Source organism: Callospermophilus lateralis, chromosome 3 (assembly GCF_048772815.1).
Source record: "Callospermophilus lateralis isolate mCalLat2 chromosome 3, mCalLat2.hap1, whole genome shotgun sequence".
NCBI lineage: Eukaryota > Metazoa > Chordata > Mammalia > Rodentia > Sciuridae > Callospermophilus > Callospermophilus lateralis.
Genome location: NC_135307.1, coordinates 195,283,878 through 195,303,099, shown reverse-complemented (window position 1 = coordinate 195,303,099; position 19,222 = coordinate 195,283,878). Strand labels below are relative to the sequence as shown.

The window sequence follows — 19,222 nt, the reverse complement described above, 5'->3', positions numbered from 1 at the left end:
GTTCCCTTTTAAACGTTGTAAACTCACTTCTACCTTATTATATTTTCTTTTCTCTCAATAAACTGTATTTCCACCATCTTTTAGAACTGGTTTATGTAACTCCTGCACCCACCATCCATGCTCTTGGAATTACTGCTGTGGATAACATAGTTGACACCTGCTCTTTGCTTTAATGCTCACTCTAGTTCATGGTTATTGTTTTTCTGTTGGCATGTGCTGATTCCTCCATTCCTCTTTGTTATGGTAATTAATATTATAGATGTCATACTAGGAACTGGGTACTTATTGTAATGCTGTATTTTGTTTGTTGGTTATTGCTATTGTTTGTTCCCCCTATTTTGTGAGATGCTAAGGACCTACACGGACATGAGGAGTTGACAGGGTAGAGACTCTGGTGCTGAACTAAACTAAACTCAGCCAAAGGGTTGCACATACCTTGCTTCATATACATATTAATATTCAAACTTCAGCTATACTTTAATACTAAGAACAGAAGAGACAAAAACCCAAACTAATGACCAATCCCCAAGTAGAAAGGGATGTGAGTGAGCCCTTAGGTTCTACTCACAGATATCCACTGCTACAATAAAAACGGAGAAGTAACACAAAGGCTGTGGATGCCACACTTATGAAGGGGGTCTCAATCTAGATCATTCTAGGATGCTTTAGCAAGGCTGTGCCTTAAGAAGGCTCACATGTAAGAGTGGAAGAGAAATTCATTCAAACATATGCCTAAAACCTAACAAGGAATATAAGAAATATGAGAAAACAGGGTAATACAATACCTGCTAAGGTTCACCAGCAATTGACCTCAAAGATATTGAAGTGGATGAAATTCTAGATAAAGAATTCAAAAGAATAATTATAAAAATGATCAATGAATTCCAAGAGAACACAGAAAAACAACTGAATGAATTAAGGAGCCAGTACAGGATATGAATGAGGAATTGATTAAGAACATAGAGATATTAAAAAAGATCCAAATGTGCAGGTGAAAGTCTAATAGAGTAGACTGTGCTAAAGACAGAATCTGAGTTGGAAAATAAAAGTGGCCAGGCTTGAACATTCAGGCAATATTAAAGAACATAAGTAACTATGACCAGAATATACAAGACATCTGGGACAACATTAGTAGACCAAGTTTAATTCATTAGAATTGAGGCAAGTTGTGAGATGCTGGCTAATGGAAAGGACAACTTCTTCAGGTAAATAATTACAGAAAAATCTTCTAAACCTTGACAGTTAGATGAATATCTAGATATAGGCTGCATTCAGAATCCCAACTAGACAAGGAAGAAAAAAAAAAACCTCTCTCAAACACATTATAATTAAAATGCCTAACATACATAGCAAGGATAGGATTTTAAAAGCTCCAAGAGAAAAACGTCAGATCTCATATAGAGGCAAGCCAACTAGAATTACTCTGGATTTCAGAGCACAGTCTCTAAAAGCCAGGAAGACTTGGAATGCTTCTGTTCCAAGTCCTGAAAAAGTAACTGTCAACCAAGATTGCTATATCTAGCAAAGCTATTCTTCATAATCAAAGGAAAAATAAAATTCTTCTGTGATAAGATTGGAATGCTGGTATACTGAGCCAGCATACAGAATTAAAGAAATTCTCCATACAGAAAAATAAAAAACAACCCCAGAACTCACAAATGAACAAATCTCATTTGAACAATAGCTAAGCAAATGAGAAACAGGACCAAATAAAACAATACAAATAAATCAAAATGGCAGGAATTAATAAACCTCTTTATAAAAACTTTTAATATAAATGGTCTCAACTCTCCAATTGAAAGACATAAGCTGGCAGAATGGAACAAAAAATAAGATACAACTATATGTTGTTTCTAAGGGACTCACCTTACAGGCAAAGACAGTCACAGGCTGAAAGTGAAAGGGATAGAAATTGATGTACTATGTGAATGAAGTCCAAAAGCAAGCAGGGGTAGCTACTGTCATATCTGACAAAGCAGACTTTAAATTAAAATCAATCAGAAGAGTCAGAAGATCACTTCAAACTGGTAAAGGGAACAATCATAAATATTTATGCCTCAAACATTGGTGCAACTAATTATATAAAAAAGAAACTACTTAAAAAAAAGAAAGAAAGAAACTACTTGAATTAAAGCCTCAGACCCCAGTACAATAATCCTAGGTGATTTTAACATACCTCTGTCACCGTTAGGTCATCCAGATATAAACTCAGGAAAGACTCCTGAAAAAATATTATAAATCAAGTGGACTTGAGACATCTATAGAATATTTCATCCAACAACAGCTGAATACACAGTCTTCTCAGTAGCTCATGGAACCTTGTCCAAGATAGACCATATTCCAGGCCACAAAACAACTCTCAGCAAATACAAAAAAAATTGATATAATTTCTTCCATCTTTTTCTAAAACATTTATTTTTTAGTTTTAGGTGCTCCATACCAGTGAGCCACTACCCCAGCCCCAATTTCTTCCATCTTATCAGATCATAATAGAATTAGAGATCAACATCAGAAAACCATCAGACTATATAACATATGGCATAAATGTATAAAAATATGGAAATTAAACAATATAGTTTTAAATGATGAATGGGTAATAGAAGAAATCAGGGGAAAAGGTAAAAAAAAATTCTGAAATGAAACAGTTGATATAACATTCCAGAACCTCTGGGACACCATTGAAGACAGTTCTAAGAGGAAAGTATAGTTATGAGTGCCTATGTAAGAAAATTAGATCCCCAATAAACAACTTAATAATGTATCTCAAGACCCTTGAAAAATAAGAACAAACCAATTCCCAAACCAGTAGAAGTAAACAGTTTTAAGATAATAGCTGAAATCAATGAAATTGAGAATAAAAAATACAAAGGATCAGTGAAATGATTTTTGAAGAGATAAACAAGATTAATAAGCCTTTAGTCAATCTAACCAAAAGAAAAAGAAGACTCACTAAAGTTAGAGTTGAAAAAGGAGAATCATCACAGACGTCACAGAAATCCAGTGGATCCAACAAATTGGAAGACCTAGAAGATATGGATACATTTTTAGACACATATGACCTGCCTAAATTGAACCAGGAAGACAGAAAATATAAGCAGCATTACTAGTAATGAGAGAGAAGCAGTAATTTAAAAAAAAAAAAACTATCAAAAGCCCAGGATCAGATGTATTCTCAGCTGAATTCTGCCACATCTAAGGAAAAACTAATGTCATTGTCCCTAAACTTCTATGAAATAGATAGCAATGGAACACTTCCAAATTCCAAATTCTATGAAGCCAGTATCACTCACAGATCAAAGCCAGATAAGGACACATCAAGGAAAGCAAACTACACACTAATATCCCTGATGAACTTACATGTAAAAATCCTTAATTAAATATTAGCAAATCATATTCAACATATTAAGGAGATTGTACATCATGACCACATTGGTTTTATCACAGATAGGTAAGATGGTTTAACATATTCAAATCAATAATGTAATTCATCACATTAATATAATTAAGCATAAAATCACTCCTCTCAACAGATGAAGAGAAGGCCTTTGATAAAATTTAGCACCCATTCATAATAAAAATACTGAAGAAAGTAGGGATTGAAGGAACCTACCCCAACAACATAAAGACTGTATTTGAAAAATCCAAAGTTAATCTCATAGTAAATGGGGCAAAACTGAAGTCATTTCCTTTAAATTCTGCAATAAGACAAAGATGTCCAGTCTCATCACTCCTATTTAATGTGGTGCTAGAAATTCTATCCAGAGCAATTAGACTAGAGAAGAAAATAAAAGGAATAAAAATAGAAAAGGAAGAAGTCAATTTATCACTGTTTGCAAATGATATGATTCTATACTCAGAAGATCAAAAAAACTCTACTGTTATAACTAATAACTTCAGCAAAGTGGCATATTATAATATCAACATACTAAAATCAGTAGCTTTCCAATATCAATAATGTATCCGCTGAGAAAGAAGTCAGTAAAGGAATTTTTCACCATAGTCATTTTTAAAACCTAGGAATAAATCTCTACCAAGGAAGTAAAAGATCTATACAATGAAAACTATACATTATGGAAGAAAGAAATTGAAGAAAGCAAAAGGAAATAGACTTCTCTTGTTCATAGAGAAGCAGAATTAATATTGTGTAAATAAATGGCTGTATCTCCAAAAGTAATATACAGATTCACTGCAATTCCCATCAAAATACCAATAACATCAAACTAGAAAGTAATAGTTCTAAAATTCATCTGGATGAAAACAAGACCCAGAATATCCAAAGAAATTCTAAGCCAAAAAGAATAATACCTGACCTCAAATTATAGCACAGAACTATAGTAAAAAGAACTGCATGGTACTGGCATAAAAAACAGACACATGGACCAGTGGTGCATAATAGATAATGCAGAGACAAACCCACACATGTATAGTCATCTGCTACTTGAAAAAGGTGCCAGAAACACATTGGAGAAGCAGCCTTTTAAGAAATGGTGCTGGGAACCCAAACTGGTTATCCATATGTACAAAAATGAAACTAGACTCATCTCTTACTGTGCACAGAAATTAACTCAGTGGATCAAAGACCAAGGAATAAGGCCAGAAACAAAGCAACTCCTAGAAGAAAACTTATAGTAGACATTCTAGCTTATAGACAAAAGCAGTGAATTTCTAAATATGACCTATAAAGCTGAGGAAATTATGCCAAGAGTTAATAAAATTGGCATCAAATTGTAAAGCTTCTGCACAGCAAAGGAAACAAGAATGTGAAGAAAGGACCTAGAGAATGGGGGCAAATTTTTGTGAGCCACTTTTCTTAGAGGATTAATATCCAGAATATATAAAGAACTCAAAAACACTTAAACCGAAACAGCAACAACAACAAAAAATAATCCAATAATAAATGGGCAAATGAATTAAACACTTCTCAAAAGAAGAAATACAAATGGCCAACAAATATATGAAAAAGTTTTCAACATAATTAGCATTTAGGGAAATACAAATCAAAACCATATTTAGATTTCATCTCACAGCAGTCAGAATGGCAGTCATCAAGAATACAAACAAAGGATTTAGAGGAGATTGTAAAGTAGTACAACCACTATAAAAATTGGTTTGGAGCTTTCCTCCAAAGATTGGCATAGTACTACCATATGACCCAGATATACCACTCCTTGGTATTTATTCTAAAGAATTAAAATCATCATACAACAGCAATGCATGCATACCCATGTTTATAGCAGCATGGATCACAATAGTCAAACTATGGAATGAGCTGAGGTATTCACCAGTAAATTATTGGATAAAAAAAACGTGGTATATATACACATGAAGTTTTATTAAGCTGCATGAGTGGATGTTGGATTTTGTCAAATGCTTTTTTGTGTATCTGTTGATAAGATTTTTCACCATTAGCTTGTTTATATGATAGATTTCTTGCATACCAGAATACACTTGGTAATGGTGCATAGTTTTTTTTAGTACATTATTTGACTTGATTTGCAAATAATTTGTTGAGAATTTTTGCATCTGTGTTTATGAAAGACACTGGTCTGTAGATTTCTCTTTTTAATGTCTTGGGTTTTGGCATTAGTGTCATACTTGCCTCATAGAATGACTTAGAATGTATTCCACTCTTTCTTTTGGAAGATTGTGAATATTTAGTATCATTTCTTCCTTAAGTATTTGGTAGAATTTACCATTAACCCATCTAAGTCGGGCGCTTTTTGTTTTAGGAGATTAATTATAGATTCACTTTCTTTCATACATACAGGAATATTCAAATGATCCATTTATCCTTGCACAAGTTTTGATACCTTGTATCTTACAAGAAATTTGTCCATTTTATATAGTTATAAAATTTGTAGACATGGAGTTCATAATATTCTTTTTACCACTTTAATGTCCAGGTGGTCTAAAATGATGGCCCCTCTTCCTTTATCAATATTAGTAACTTGTGCTGGGATTGTGGCTCAGTGGTAGAGCGCTTGTCTAGCGTGCGTGAGGCAATGGGTTCGATCCTCAGCACTACGTATAAAAAGAAAGTTATAAAAAAAAATAGTATTTTTCTCTCTCCCTCCCTTAACTTGGCTAGAAACTTATCAATTTTATTGACCTTTTCAAAGAACTGGCTTCTTTTTCCTAAAGTTTATTTTTATTCTCATGTATAGAATAAAGAAACTACTCTATAGAGCATTCTGCATATCTTTTATGTTAAAGACTTGTCCTGGTTGGTTCTAATGCTTTACAAAGCCTAAACTTATTAACTAATTTTGGCTCTTTTTATTTTTCTTTGTAGATATATATAGAACCAAATTTTTCTTGAGTTTTTATATTTAGCCTTTATTCTTCTTTGAAAGTCAACTGGGAGAGTTTTAAAGTAACTTATAAATTGTTTCAGAGAGAAAAGTCAAAAGGAAAAGAATTTACTAATGCAGCAGAAACCTTAATAAGCCAAATTAATAAGAGATACAAACCAAAAGATGACATGAAGTCTACAAGAAAATTAAAGGAGTCTTTGATGGATGGGTATGTTGATTAAAATTTTAGACATAAATATTTTTCTAACAGCTAACAACTGAATTAATTTTTTAAATGCTAGTTTTAAGTATGCATTCAAATCATGTAATTATCCAGTAGAAAACATATAGTTGTTATGAGCAATAGCTGTTTAGATTAAGCAGGAGGGGAATTAAATTTTAAATGTGCTATTCTAGTGATTGGTTACATTTTATAAAGTATCAAATAATGCCATATCAATACAGTATACCATTTTAGAAGTAAATCTTTAGGATGCAAGTATCTTACAATTTTATTTATGGACTCTAGTACTGAGAGTACTGAGTAAAACTAAATTTAAATATGTTGCTTAATGAAATATGAAGTTTAAGTGAGCTTATTTAAATGAATTATTTTAACATAGTAAATGATGTATTCCTTATTATCTTAAGGTTAATTCCTTTAATACAAAATGTTCATTTATGAACTATCAGGTTGTTATTTTGGTACTGGGGATTGAACCCAGGGGTGCCTTACCACTGAGCTATATCCCCAATGCTATTTATTTATTTTTATCTTGAGACAGTGACTGAGTTGCTTAGGGCCTTAATAAGTTACTGAGTCTGATCTTGAACTTGTATTCCTTCTGCTTCAGCCTGCCAGTTGCTGGGATCACAAGCATATGTCACTGCATGCAGCTGTCAGGTTGTTAATTCAAATTAAAATTAATCCTTGCCCTGTTAATTTAATTAAAATTAATTAATTCTGACATTTAAAAATGACCCTCAGGGCAAAACCATTTTTTAAAAATTGTTTGCTACTTCCTGCTTCACTAATGATTCAACTTTAACTATTTTAGTTGCTATTTTCTCTTAGAAAAGCTGAAAAAATATAGCTGTGGCATTTTGGTTATTTATAACATATTGAATATAGAGTTAGTGACCAAAATATGTTTTGCCTTATATAAAATAACTTTTGAAAAAATAATCGATATTTAATTGCTCTTTAAATATTGTCAATTTTTTTTATAGTGGTTTTTTAAACAAATCTGACCTACAGCTTAGTAAGGTAGGTGTCTTTTATTTAATTTCACCAAACCTGTAGTCAAACTTGATATTTGACTGTAGACACTAAATTGGTATTAAGAAGGAATTGGATGCTTCTTTTATATAAGCTCAATATTTTACTTTTTTGTACATGATTCAGTATGTCCATATCACTGGTTTTTTTGGGTTTTTTTTTTTTTTTTTTTTTTTGCGCTAACTTATCCCATCTGTCTTGACAATTATAGATCCTTCTTAAGTCCTGATTTGGTAAAAAAAATATTTTATCTTCATTGAGGCAAAAATAGTTTTCTTAAATTTATTATTTAAAATTACTTTCTGTAATTTTATCAAATTCTGAAGTTTACCCTCTGTAAGTTCCTTTTGAATCTTTTCTCCTTTATGACAACTCCTATTGTCTTTCAGTTCTAATTTCTGATTCCTGAACTGTTACGATAGTCTTTATGTAATTCTCTTTGTTTATACTGTAATATGTTTCTGTGCCAATCCATTCATTACATTACTTATTCTCTTTATCCTTTTTTTGGAAAGAACTCAAATTCTCATTCCTTCTTTTGTGATTACCAAGATCTTAATATTCGTTGGGAGTCTTGTTTTTGAGTCTGTCTTCTTTGTGAAAAGTTTCCAAGGTCCCCTGACCAAAGAAAAAATATATTCGATTAGAAATAAATAATTTTTGTGCTTTTAAAATTATTTTATTCATTACTACAGGGTTTTCCCTTCTCCTATCTCACTAGGGTGTAACTGTTTTGAGTCATCTTTATATCTTCTTTTAACATCTTTGTTCACCTTTGTACCTCTATAATACATACATGTATTAACATTTGCATATCCTGTTTTATGATGTTCTGTAATACCTAGCTGGTATTACTGGTACACAAAAGAGAAATGAACATACATACCTGAACACTGGGTAAGTCAGATAAGTGATCAGAGGAATGATATATATAGAGAGAAAGTTTTGAGAATAATGCAAATAATTCTATATGATATAGCCAAAATTTTAAATTGAAAATAAATCACAAATTAAAATGAATGTTTTAGATTTTAATATTTATAACTTACCAGATGTTAAATTAGTCTTCTGATTATTTTGATTAGTTATTTAGCAATATTACTTAACCATAGTTAAATGTAATAAAACAATACAAATATTAATTCATTAAATTTTGTTTAACTTCTTTACTGCCCTCAGTAATTTGTGATCTGGTTGAATATATTTTGAGCTATAATCTATGTGAATAATTATACACATATTTTCCCCCAAATAATACTTTTTGATTCTTTCACACTAGATTTTACATAAACCTTAACCTCTTTCAAATTTTTTTATTTAAGAATTTAAAGCAAACGAGAATCCAACAAAATTTAAACATGCTTGCTTTGAGATTCTAGAATCATTCAAATTTAGCTTACAATACTAGTCAGAACATCATTTATGTATGTATTGTAATATCAGTAAATTTTAAGGAATAATGGTTTGATATTAGATGTATAATTTTATTATGTTTTTAATTAATACATGCATTTAAATCATTTTTCTAGTGCGGATGCTTGATATTTTCCTTTTATATATTTAAGGTGCATGAAATGATGATATTACATAGTGAAATTATTATTGTAGCCAAGAAAATGAACACATCCATTATTTCACATAATTCACCTGTATGTGTGTTTCACAAAACACCTAAAGTATGATTTTTATGGGAAAAAAATGAATACAATATAATATTATCAACTGTAGTCCTCATTTTCTATATTAGAGTCTAGAATTGATTAATCCCTACCTATTATCCTTTAATCAACTTCTCATTTCCTTCTCTTTGCCCCACTCATGACCACCATTTTACTATTTCTATATATTCAAACTTTACATTCCACATGTGAAATCATGCAGGTTTCTTTGTCTGCCTTAATTTCATTTGACATAATACCCTCTATGTATATAGATGTTGTGACAAATGGTAGTATCTCTGTTTTTAAAGCTGAATAACATTCCTCTGTGTGTGTGTGTGTGTGTGTGTGTGTGTGTGTGTGTTTATTAGTTTCCTTATCCATTCATCTGTCAGTACACACTTTAGGTTGTTTCTCTGTCTTAGTTATTAAAATAATGTCACAAGGAACATGGGAGTGCAGGTATCTTTACAGGTGGTGATTTCATTTCTTGAGGTATATGATTATTAACTCACGTTAAGGAAAATGTTATAAATGCCAGATTTATAGTAGTGTAAGTGCAGATGGAAATGTTAAATAGATGAATATTTAATTGCATATGTGATTTGTTTGCTATGTGGTCAGGAGTAGTCTAAGTTTAAATGGTTTATGTAAACCTTTCGTATTTAGGAAAAAGTTCAGAAAAAAAGTTACAGAAAACTGAAGACTACTTTTGTTAATGTTACTTCTGAATGCCCATTGTAAGTAATTTTTTATTAATCTTTTCATTTTTTCATATTTAAAGAAACTAAACATTTATTTTATAATGGAACTAACATTTGTATTTAATTTCACAGGAATGATGTTTATAATTTTAACTTGAATGGAGCTGATGATCCTATTATAAAACTCGGAGTAAGCTAGAAATTAATGTTTATTTTGTACTTATTCAGTAGTTATTTTGCATGTATTATACAGTTAAGAGTGTTTTTGATGTGCATCTTCTTATAGATGTACTTTAAAATTTTTTTAAATGTGTGAAAATATATTTGGATAACCAGCCTAGGTATCTCTAGGGTTTTTCTAAATGTTTTGCGATAAGATGGAAAGAAATGAGTGGGAGAAGTAGAGGACTTATTCTATCAAGAAAATCTTTCTTTCTTTCTTTCTTTTTGCTGGAACAGGTTTAAAACAAATATTTTTATTTGTTTTGCTTTGAATGTATTTTATTGTATTTATTGTATCATTTTAAATTTTATTTTCAATTTTTATGACTCTAAGAAATGACAGAAACTAGATTTTATGCTTATTCCTTAATTTTTGTTTACCTTGACACTAAGAATACTCTTTATTTTTAATGTTTATTCACCATATAGATCCAAGAATTTCAAGCTACAGCTACAGAAGCAAGTGTGGATAATTCAATAAAATTGTAGGTGTTTTTATTTTAATAACATAGGTCAGATTAAAACAATTTTAACTTTTTCCCCTCTTAAGTAGCTTGTACTCACTCTGTTTCTCTAAGAGGTTTTAACATAGGAGAGGAATGAAATTAAAATGCTACTGTCATGATTATTTCTTTTTTTTAGTTTTATTGATTTTATTTTTTTAAATACATGACAGTGGAATGCATTACAATTCTTACTTCAAATATAGAGAACAGTTTTTCATATCTTCGTATATAGAGTATGTTAACACCAATTCATGCCTTTATACATGTTCTTTGTGGGGGGGGGGTTGCATTACAATTCTTATTACACATATATACCACAATTTTCATCTCTGTATATAAAGTATGTTGACACCCAATTCGAGTCTTCATGCATGTACTTTGGATAATGATATTCATCACATTCCACTGTCCTTGCTAATCCCCTCCCTTTCCCTCCCACCCCTCTTCCCTATCTAGAATTCATCTAATCCTCCCATGCTCCCCTTTCCTACCCCACTATGAGTCAGCCTCCTTATATCAGAGAAAACATTCAGCATTTGTTTATTTGGGATTGGCTAACTTCACTTAGCATTATCTTCTCCAACCCCATCCATTTACCTGCAAATGCCATGATTTTATTCTCTTCTAATGCTGAGTAATATTCCATTGTGTATATATGCCACATTTTTTTTATCCATTCATCCACTGAAGGGCATCTAGGTTGGCTCCACAGTTTAGTTATTGTGAATTGTGCTGCTATAAACATTGATGTGGCTGTGTCCCTGTAGTATGCTGTTTTTAAGTCCTTTGGGTATAGTCTGAGGAGAGGGATATAGCTGGGTCAATTGGTGGTTCCATTCCCAGGTTGTCATGATTATTTCTATCATGATTCTGCTACTTCAGCATTTACTTTTTCAGTTAATATGCAAATTATCTATACTTTGAATTGTAGTTGTGTATTTCTTCAATCCATACACATTATTTTATAACTTACTAAGTTGAGAGGATAAGTTACCTGGCCAAAATTATATAGCTAATTAGTGAAAGAGTTGAGGCTGAAAACTGAGATCTAATTGTCCAGTGCATGTTGACTTAAGAAAACAATCATAAAAGATATTTTTACATTAATTATTATTTTTGCTTAAGGGTAGGTTCACGGAATCATGATGAACTTCAACCTTCTCTCAAAACAAAAGATGAAAGGGTAAGTTATAATATCTTAATGAATTCTATAAAAATAGCATTTATTTTAATACATTTTAATGCCAAAGATTCTCATCAAAGAAATGGGGGAAAATATTTTTATTTTTTGCTGGGTGCAGTGGCACCCACCTGTAATCCCAAGTGGCTGAGACAGGAGGGTCTCAAGTTCAAACCCAGCCTCAGCAAAATAGAGTTGCTAAGCAACTTGGTGGGACCTTGTCTCTAAATAAAATACAAAATAGGGCTGGGGATGTGGCTCAGTATTCCAGTACCCCTGAGTTCAATCCCTGGTACCTCATCCCCCCAAAAAACATTATTTTTTCATTCCCTTATGAAATTATCCATCTTAATATAACAACTTCTGTTGTTTTCTTTAACAGTGTTAGGTTATATCTCTGGAAGTATATTGTTTTGATTTTTTAACTAACACTATCATCAAAATATAAATCTCACTATCTGATCTGTATTTCTGAGTGACTTTCTTGAATAGACCTTTAATGCCAATCCTTAAATTGATATGTTAAAAAAAAAAAGGAGAAGTTAGATTTCCTGGATTTTGGGGGGAGAAGGTGTTGACTTAAATTCCTTTAATAACATATTTCTTCATCTCTTTCAAATCTTTTTTTAAAAAATAGATTATCACAAATCATAAAAAGAAAAATCTCTTCAGTGATACTGAAACAGAATATAGGTATGATGACAGCAAGACAGATATTAGCTGGCTAAAAGAACCAAAATCAAAACCACAGCTAATAGACTATAGCAGAAATAAAAATGTGAAGAAATGTGAAAACAGGAAATCAAGTAAGAAATTATTAGAGAAATAATGCAAATTTATCATTTTGATTGTTAAATGTTTTATTGTTTGATAAGCATACTTTTATATGTAGACATTTACAACAATATATTCCCTACAAATCGGACAAAACACTATAGTAGTTATGTTTTTGTTTTGTACACTATGGTTATATTTAAATTAATTTTTAATAGGACTGTAAGGACACAAAATTTGATTTAATGTGGTCCTTGGTTCATGACATACTTTCATCACTTTTTTACTCATGGCTCACTTAACTGCTGCTGAGCTAATTAGTTATTGTAAATAGTACACAAAGTACTGGTAAACTCAGAATCCTTAAACAAAACCAGAATTTGAGCCTCAATACTTTCATCTATTCACGATTATTTGCATTTATTATATATATTTTCTTCTCAGCATCCTGGTTCTCTTCTGTAGCCAGCTTACACGTGCTTTTTAGGAATTCATTTGGATGCAATAAAAATATATCAGAAGGGAAACAATTTTCAACTCTTACAAAAAATATTTTCCTAGAGTATGGTTTCTGTTTTTGTGAAAATGAATCTATTGAAGTAGTTGAATACAAGTTTGAGTTATAGGTTTTCGCTAAAGATAATTACCATTTTTGCAGCTGAATATCAATGTCAATGTTTGCTAAAAAACAAAGACTTTATATACTTCATTTTTAAAAGAAGACAACTGTTTTTCAATTGAATTTATATTTATTTCAAGGGAATTAGCTTTTATTTAGTTTTAGAATAAAAATAACCAATGACTGCTAATAGGGTGAAATGGCTTAAAGAGAATTAAAATTAGACAAAAATGAATTGGGGAATATACTTAGAAATGAGGCTGAATCTCAAAATGTGAGAGTCCAACCAAATACATCAGAAAGGAAAGGAGCAAGATTATCATAGGTAAAAGGGACAAGATTATAAAATAGCATAGTATATTCAGGGAATGCAGAATGGGGGTAGTTGTAACATACATAGATTTTATTTGTAACAATAATGAAAGGTGAGGCTAGATCTAGCCATGGAATCTGGAGTTTGAAACTGTGTGTTATAAGCCCAGGAGAAACATGGTAAGGCTCACATGACCTCAGGAGACTCACAGTTTAGTGGGAAGATATACAAATGAATACATTTCTTAAAAAGCAGAAGACTGGAAATTCTCAAGACCTTAGAGATTAAATACTATAATCATTAAATATTTATAAAATTGAACTTCTAAGTGAATTACTTTGTTTAAATGATTAAGTGACAAATTAATATGTATATATGCTAATTGCCGGGATTAGAAAACCTTTCTTCCAAATAAACTTTTACTCCTTTGACTTGGATGATCTCATTTCTTAGGCTTCAGTGGATATTTAAAAAGATATTATCCTTGGAAAGGAAAAAAGGGAAGTGGAACTAAAGCTACTATCAATAATATGGGTAAATCTTAGAAACATAACAATGTATGGAAAACAAAGCAAATCATGGAATAGGACATGACATTAATCTTACAAAGCTTACTATATTTAGAGTTACATATCTGTGAAACGAGTCTTTTTTAAATCAAGTGAATGAGAAACAGATTTCAGGATAGTAATTACCTTTTAGCAGAGAGGATATGGAGGATTACTAAAGAAGATATGTAATTAGATCAATACCATTCATAATCTGTTTCTTAAATTGAGTAGTAAACTAATGGCTGTTCACTTTATAACTTATATTACAAATGCTTTTACATGTTTAAGAAGTTTGAGAATATAAAATAAGGAGAGGCAGGAAGATTGGCAATTCATACTATACCAAACACTATATAGTAAGAGTATCAATTCTTGAAATTTAAAATTCTGAATGTGTTTAAAGATGAATTCTTTCCCATCTATGATATGGTACCACGAATACTAACTAAAGTTCAGGGGAATGGCTACGTGTGGTGGTATGTGCCTGTAATCCCAGTGTCTTGGGAGGCTGAAAGAGAAGGATCATAAATTCAAGGCCAGCCTCAGCAGTTTGGTGAGACCCTGTCTCAAATAAAATACAAACAGGGATGTACGTACCTCAGTGGCAGAAGAACCCACTGGGATCAATCCCCAGTACCAAGGGATGGGGCAGGAAGCTTGGAGGAAGGGAATGCTCCCCAAGCAGCCTGTCAACCTGATGGCCAAATTCTTCAACAGAACAGTGAAGATTTATGTGTGTGTGGCGGGGGCGGGTGTTTGGGGGGCCTATGTCCTGGTGGCTTAAAGCCACATGAAGAAACAAAATTTTAAAAAAGGATATACGCTCTTGTTTTTAATGATTTTTAATTTATACATGTAGCGATGGCTCTAAGAAACTTAATGCCAGTTTTTATATATTGGAAAAATTTAACCTTATTTTCCTAAATTGCAGGGCCATCCTTGAATAAGGGTCAACCAAGATCTAAAATGGTAAAGTAAGAAGTTTTGTGTTCAAACATTCCCTTAAAGTTATTTTTTTCTTATCATATAAAAATAATTCATTTGCCATCTCATAATTTTCTTCCTGTCAATTGCTTATTTTCTGTAATTGTTCTGTCTTTGCACACCTCTCTTGACTTGTGTTTTTTAGAATCATATTGGCCTTATTTTTAGTCTGTTTCATTCTGTGTGATAACAGGTACATTTGACCTCCTTTTACTTTATATAGTTTATATCAGGTCTCTTACAGATTTAATGATAAGGAAGAAAATTGAAATGTTGATAAAGGAAAATAGTGGTAAAGAAGAAAATTGAAATGGGAAAATAAAACAAAATCATTCAAAATCTATTAATCAAGAATCATTTTATTCTGACCAAATATTTTATGTATGTCTAATGTCAATTTTATAGCAAGTAGCTTGTATTTTTTCTATCTTAAATATTGATCTAGTAATATTCAGGAATTTTTCTCTTAAAGGCATACAAAAAAAACACCAAGCAGAGGGAGGAGATAGCTCCCGATGGGAGAACTAGACTTCCAAGAAGAGCAGCAAGAACCAAAAAGAATTATAAAGATCTCTCAAATTCAGAATCAGAGAGTGAACAAGAATTGTCACATTCATTTAAAGAGAGCTTTCTAGTAAAGGTAAATAGATACAGTTCAGTTTAATAATTTCTCAAAGCCTCTTAAAATATTAAATATATACTTTTGTAAAAATATCAAATTTAACTTATTACTTCTTTTTAAGATTTGACCTTCTTTATGAGAAAGCTCGTTGTTAAATATTTAGTTTTTAGTTTTAGGTGGACAGGACATAGATTTATTTTATGTGGTGCTGAGGATCGAACCCAGTGCCTCGTGCATACCAGGCGAGCGCTCTACCATTGAGCCACAACCCTAGCGGAGAAAACTTTTTATAATAATTCTAAAAATTGGTCTCTAGGAAATATAGTGCTAAATTTTATAAGTTGGCATTAGTGTTAAAAATTAGATGTCTGTCTCCAGTGAAATTATAACTTTAAAATGATGTTTAGAAATAGAAAAGTACTTAATTCTTTCCAAAATTATGCTTCAGTATAGTACAACCTGTTGGGAAACTGTAGCTCTTTCTTGAATGAAAGCAAAACTATTGGTGTCAGGTTCTTCCTTTATACTGCCCCACCCTTGTCTCATAATGTTACAACATATTGCCAGCATCTGGGTTTGCACGCTTTTATAATAAAAAGGTGAAAGATAATATGTCAGCTGCAGTTTTAAGCACTTTACAGATTTATCACACAAGAAAGTGATATAATTTAAACCCAGAGAGTCTGGTAGGTTTCTGACTACTATGTTATATTGATCTTAAGTAAATAAACCTCAACCTCCCTTACTATCTCCTACCTGGAAGACTTCATTACTTACCTCCACATTTTGTATCACTTCAATTTTAGTTTACCTCACATCTAGGCAAATGAATCCAAGTCACCTCTCATCCTATTGCTCTTCAAAGAATTAACCCTGAAAACTTCCTCTTGATGTTCAAAGCATCAAAATACCTTTCCATGCTTGCTTCTACTTTTCCCCATTATATACCCAGAACTGTTAACAACCAGATACCATAAAACCTGAGCTTTCCACTGCCTTCAGTCTATCAGCCGACTTCATATCCCAGTAAGTCCTCCTCTCACTCCTTCTTTCACCACTCCTCAGTGCTTCAGATACTTCAAAATCTAGGAATTCTTTCTGGTTTCCCTAAATTGGATATAATCTTTGAACTCTTATAGAATTTTATTTGTATCTCTTATTTATTGTATCTAAACATTACATTTTCCTGCACATTTGTCTTATGCCATCCAGTATATTAGAAAGTTTTTCACTAATGCCTAGACCCTTGAGATGCCCGTATGTAGTAAAGCATAAAACATTTAATAAGTATTTCAATGTGATTTGTTTTATGTGTCTAAGTGTAAGTATTTGTATTGAAGTGTAACTTCAAGGTTATCAATAAATTTAGGAGGAAAACATCCATTCCAGAACCAAAACAATGAAACTGCCAAAGAAACGACAGAAAGTCTTCTCTGCTGATACACAAAAAGAACTATCAAAAGAATGGAAATACTCGTCTCTACTAAAAGATACTATAAAAGATAACAGCCTGGATTCATCTCCTTCATCTTTATCTGAGTCTCCATCATCTGTAGAAGTAATGAGATGTCAGTATTATTTCTGTGCATTGTAATTAAATAATTAACTCTAATTATGTGAAAGTATAATTTGTAGATTAATTTTGAGGGATTGCGATTATAGGTATTTAAGATTATAGGCAGTTAAAACTTCATTGTTATACTAGTTAATGTTAGTAACTTTATTTTTGCTAACTTGGGAACAATGTCATTTAAATTTTTCATGTTAGGAAATTAAAGATCAAATGCTTTAATATGGAAAACACTTAATATATTGTTTGCAAGGTACAGTGAAAGCTCAACTAAGAGCCTATTTTTAGTGTGCTTTTAGCTGGAAATATATTTAAAAACACAAGTATTATAGGAATTTGTATTTTTTCCTTGTTACAATTTATTGACAAGAATCCAATGGATATCATGATCATCCTGTAGACTAACAGTAGATTATCTTCATAATAGATGTTTTGCTTTTTAAAAAATTGTAAAGAAAATTCACAATCTTTGGAGCTTTGGTATATGTATGTCTTTCAAGTAAAGAAACTCCTTAAAGTTCGCACTTTTCGCTTCACTTTCATTTGCTTACAAGGATCTTTCAAAGTATTTCTAAATGTTACTCATTTCACTTAAAATTTGGCAAATAGATCAGTTAATGTATGTATGCTCCCCCTAAAGTAGCTAGTGATTATGTTCTTTTACTTTACTAATGCTTAGAACAACTGTCACTTCAGATAAGCACATACTGAAAAGACAGATGTACATGCCCAGATTTCATATGAAAACTGAAAATTCTTTTAAGACTTATTTCAGCAGTGAATTTCCTCATGAGATATTCAGATGATTTTCCTAGCCTTTCCAGTCATAAAATTCTGTGACTTTAATATGTAAAAACACTATTTACTATGGTGATAAAATAATCAAGATAATATTTAGATAATTATATTTCAGTTCATACTGTAGATATTTTATTAGAAAATGTTTTGAAAGTTTTTAAATTCAGCTATTTTTCAGAGCCTTACAAAATATTTTAAACATAATGTAGCCTTAATTTATGGAAAGTTGTTCTTTTATGTTTTTTAGTGGTCCTGGGGAATCAGTTTTAGAGATGGAACCCACATGCTAGGCAAGCACTCTGCCACTGAGTCAGCCTGTGAAAGTTTATCTTTTTAAATGTAGCTAAGATTTTAATGTTCAATAACTGGTCATATTCTTAGAATGTAATCATGCTATTTCTAAAGCAGACATCTTTGATAACACCTGCCATCTGTTTTGTTTGTGTTTTGTGAGGCACTACAGGTATAGAGAAAATAACAGAAAAGGATTTTATTCAGGATTATGACTGTGGAACAAAATCTCTATCACCTTACCTGAAAACCTCATCACCTGAATCCTTAGACAGTAACAAAGAAGTTGGAGGTCCAGTAAACTCATCCAAAAACAATGGAACAAACTTGCTATGTGCAAGTGAAAGTTGCTCACCAATTCCACAACCTCTGTTTTTGGTAAGCGGGGAGGGAGGAAAGGGGCAGAGAATCAGATATATCTGTCTGAAGGTAGTAAATCATTTGTCTATGATCTTAATCAAATATACATAACTTGTCTATTTAAGGTTTTGAAGTTGGTCTGTGGCCTGGGGTAAGAGGACATAATGACAAATAAGATACAGTTCCCTGCTTCAGTGAACCTAACAGACTCATGTATAGCTGCTACACAGGAAAAAAAAAATGTGGTATTGTGACACAATAGCGTACAGATAAGGATTCTGTGATAGGAATGATCACTTCTACTTTTTTTCTATACACCAGAACAGCATACATTTTCTAGTTTGGGATAGATTTATTCCTGCAACACAGGTACCTTCTTCACATTTCACCATAATTCAAAGTCTATAACCTTTTAAGAAACTTTAGTTAATTGAAATCACAAGTTGACAACTAAATTGCCAAGAATGTAGTTCTAAAAAGTATAGTTTTTGCTTTAAA

The 19,222-nt window shown here is 31.6% G+C and overlaps 1 protein-coding gene across 1 annotated transcript in view; it reads left to right on the top strand.

Annotated features, from left to right (window-relative positions):
• Sycp2 (synaptonemal complex protein 2) overlaps positions 1-19,222 on the top strand; it is a 62,760-nt gene that overhangs the window by 33,848 nt on the left and 9,690 nt on the right. The window contains 11 exon segments of the mRNA XM_076849229.1: positions 6,395-6,522; positions 7,524-7,560; positions 9,900-9,970; positions 10,067-10,124; positions 10,586-10,641; positions 11,788-11,845; positions 12,480-12,648; positions 15,031-15,068; positions 15,556-15,723; positions 17,075-17,273; positions 18,537-18,742. Of these exon segments, the coding sequence (XP_076705344.1) occupies positions 6,395-6,522; positions 7,524-7,560; positions 9,900-9,970; positions 10,067-10,124; positions 10,586-10,641; positions 11,788-11,845; positions 12,480-12,648; positions 15,031-15,068; positions 15,556-15,723; positions 17,075-17,273; positions 18,537-18,742 (1,188 nt within the window).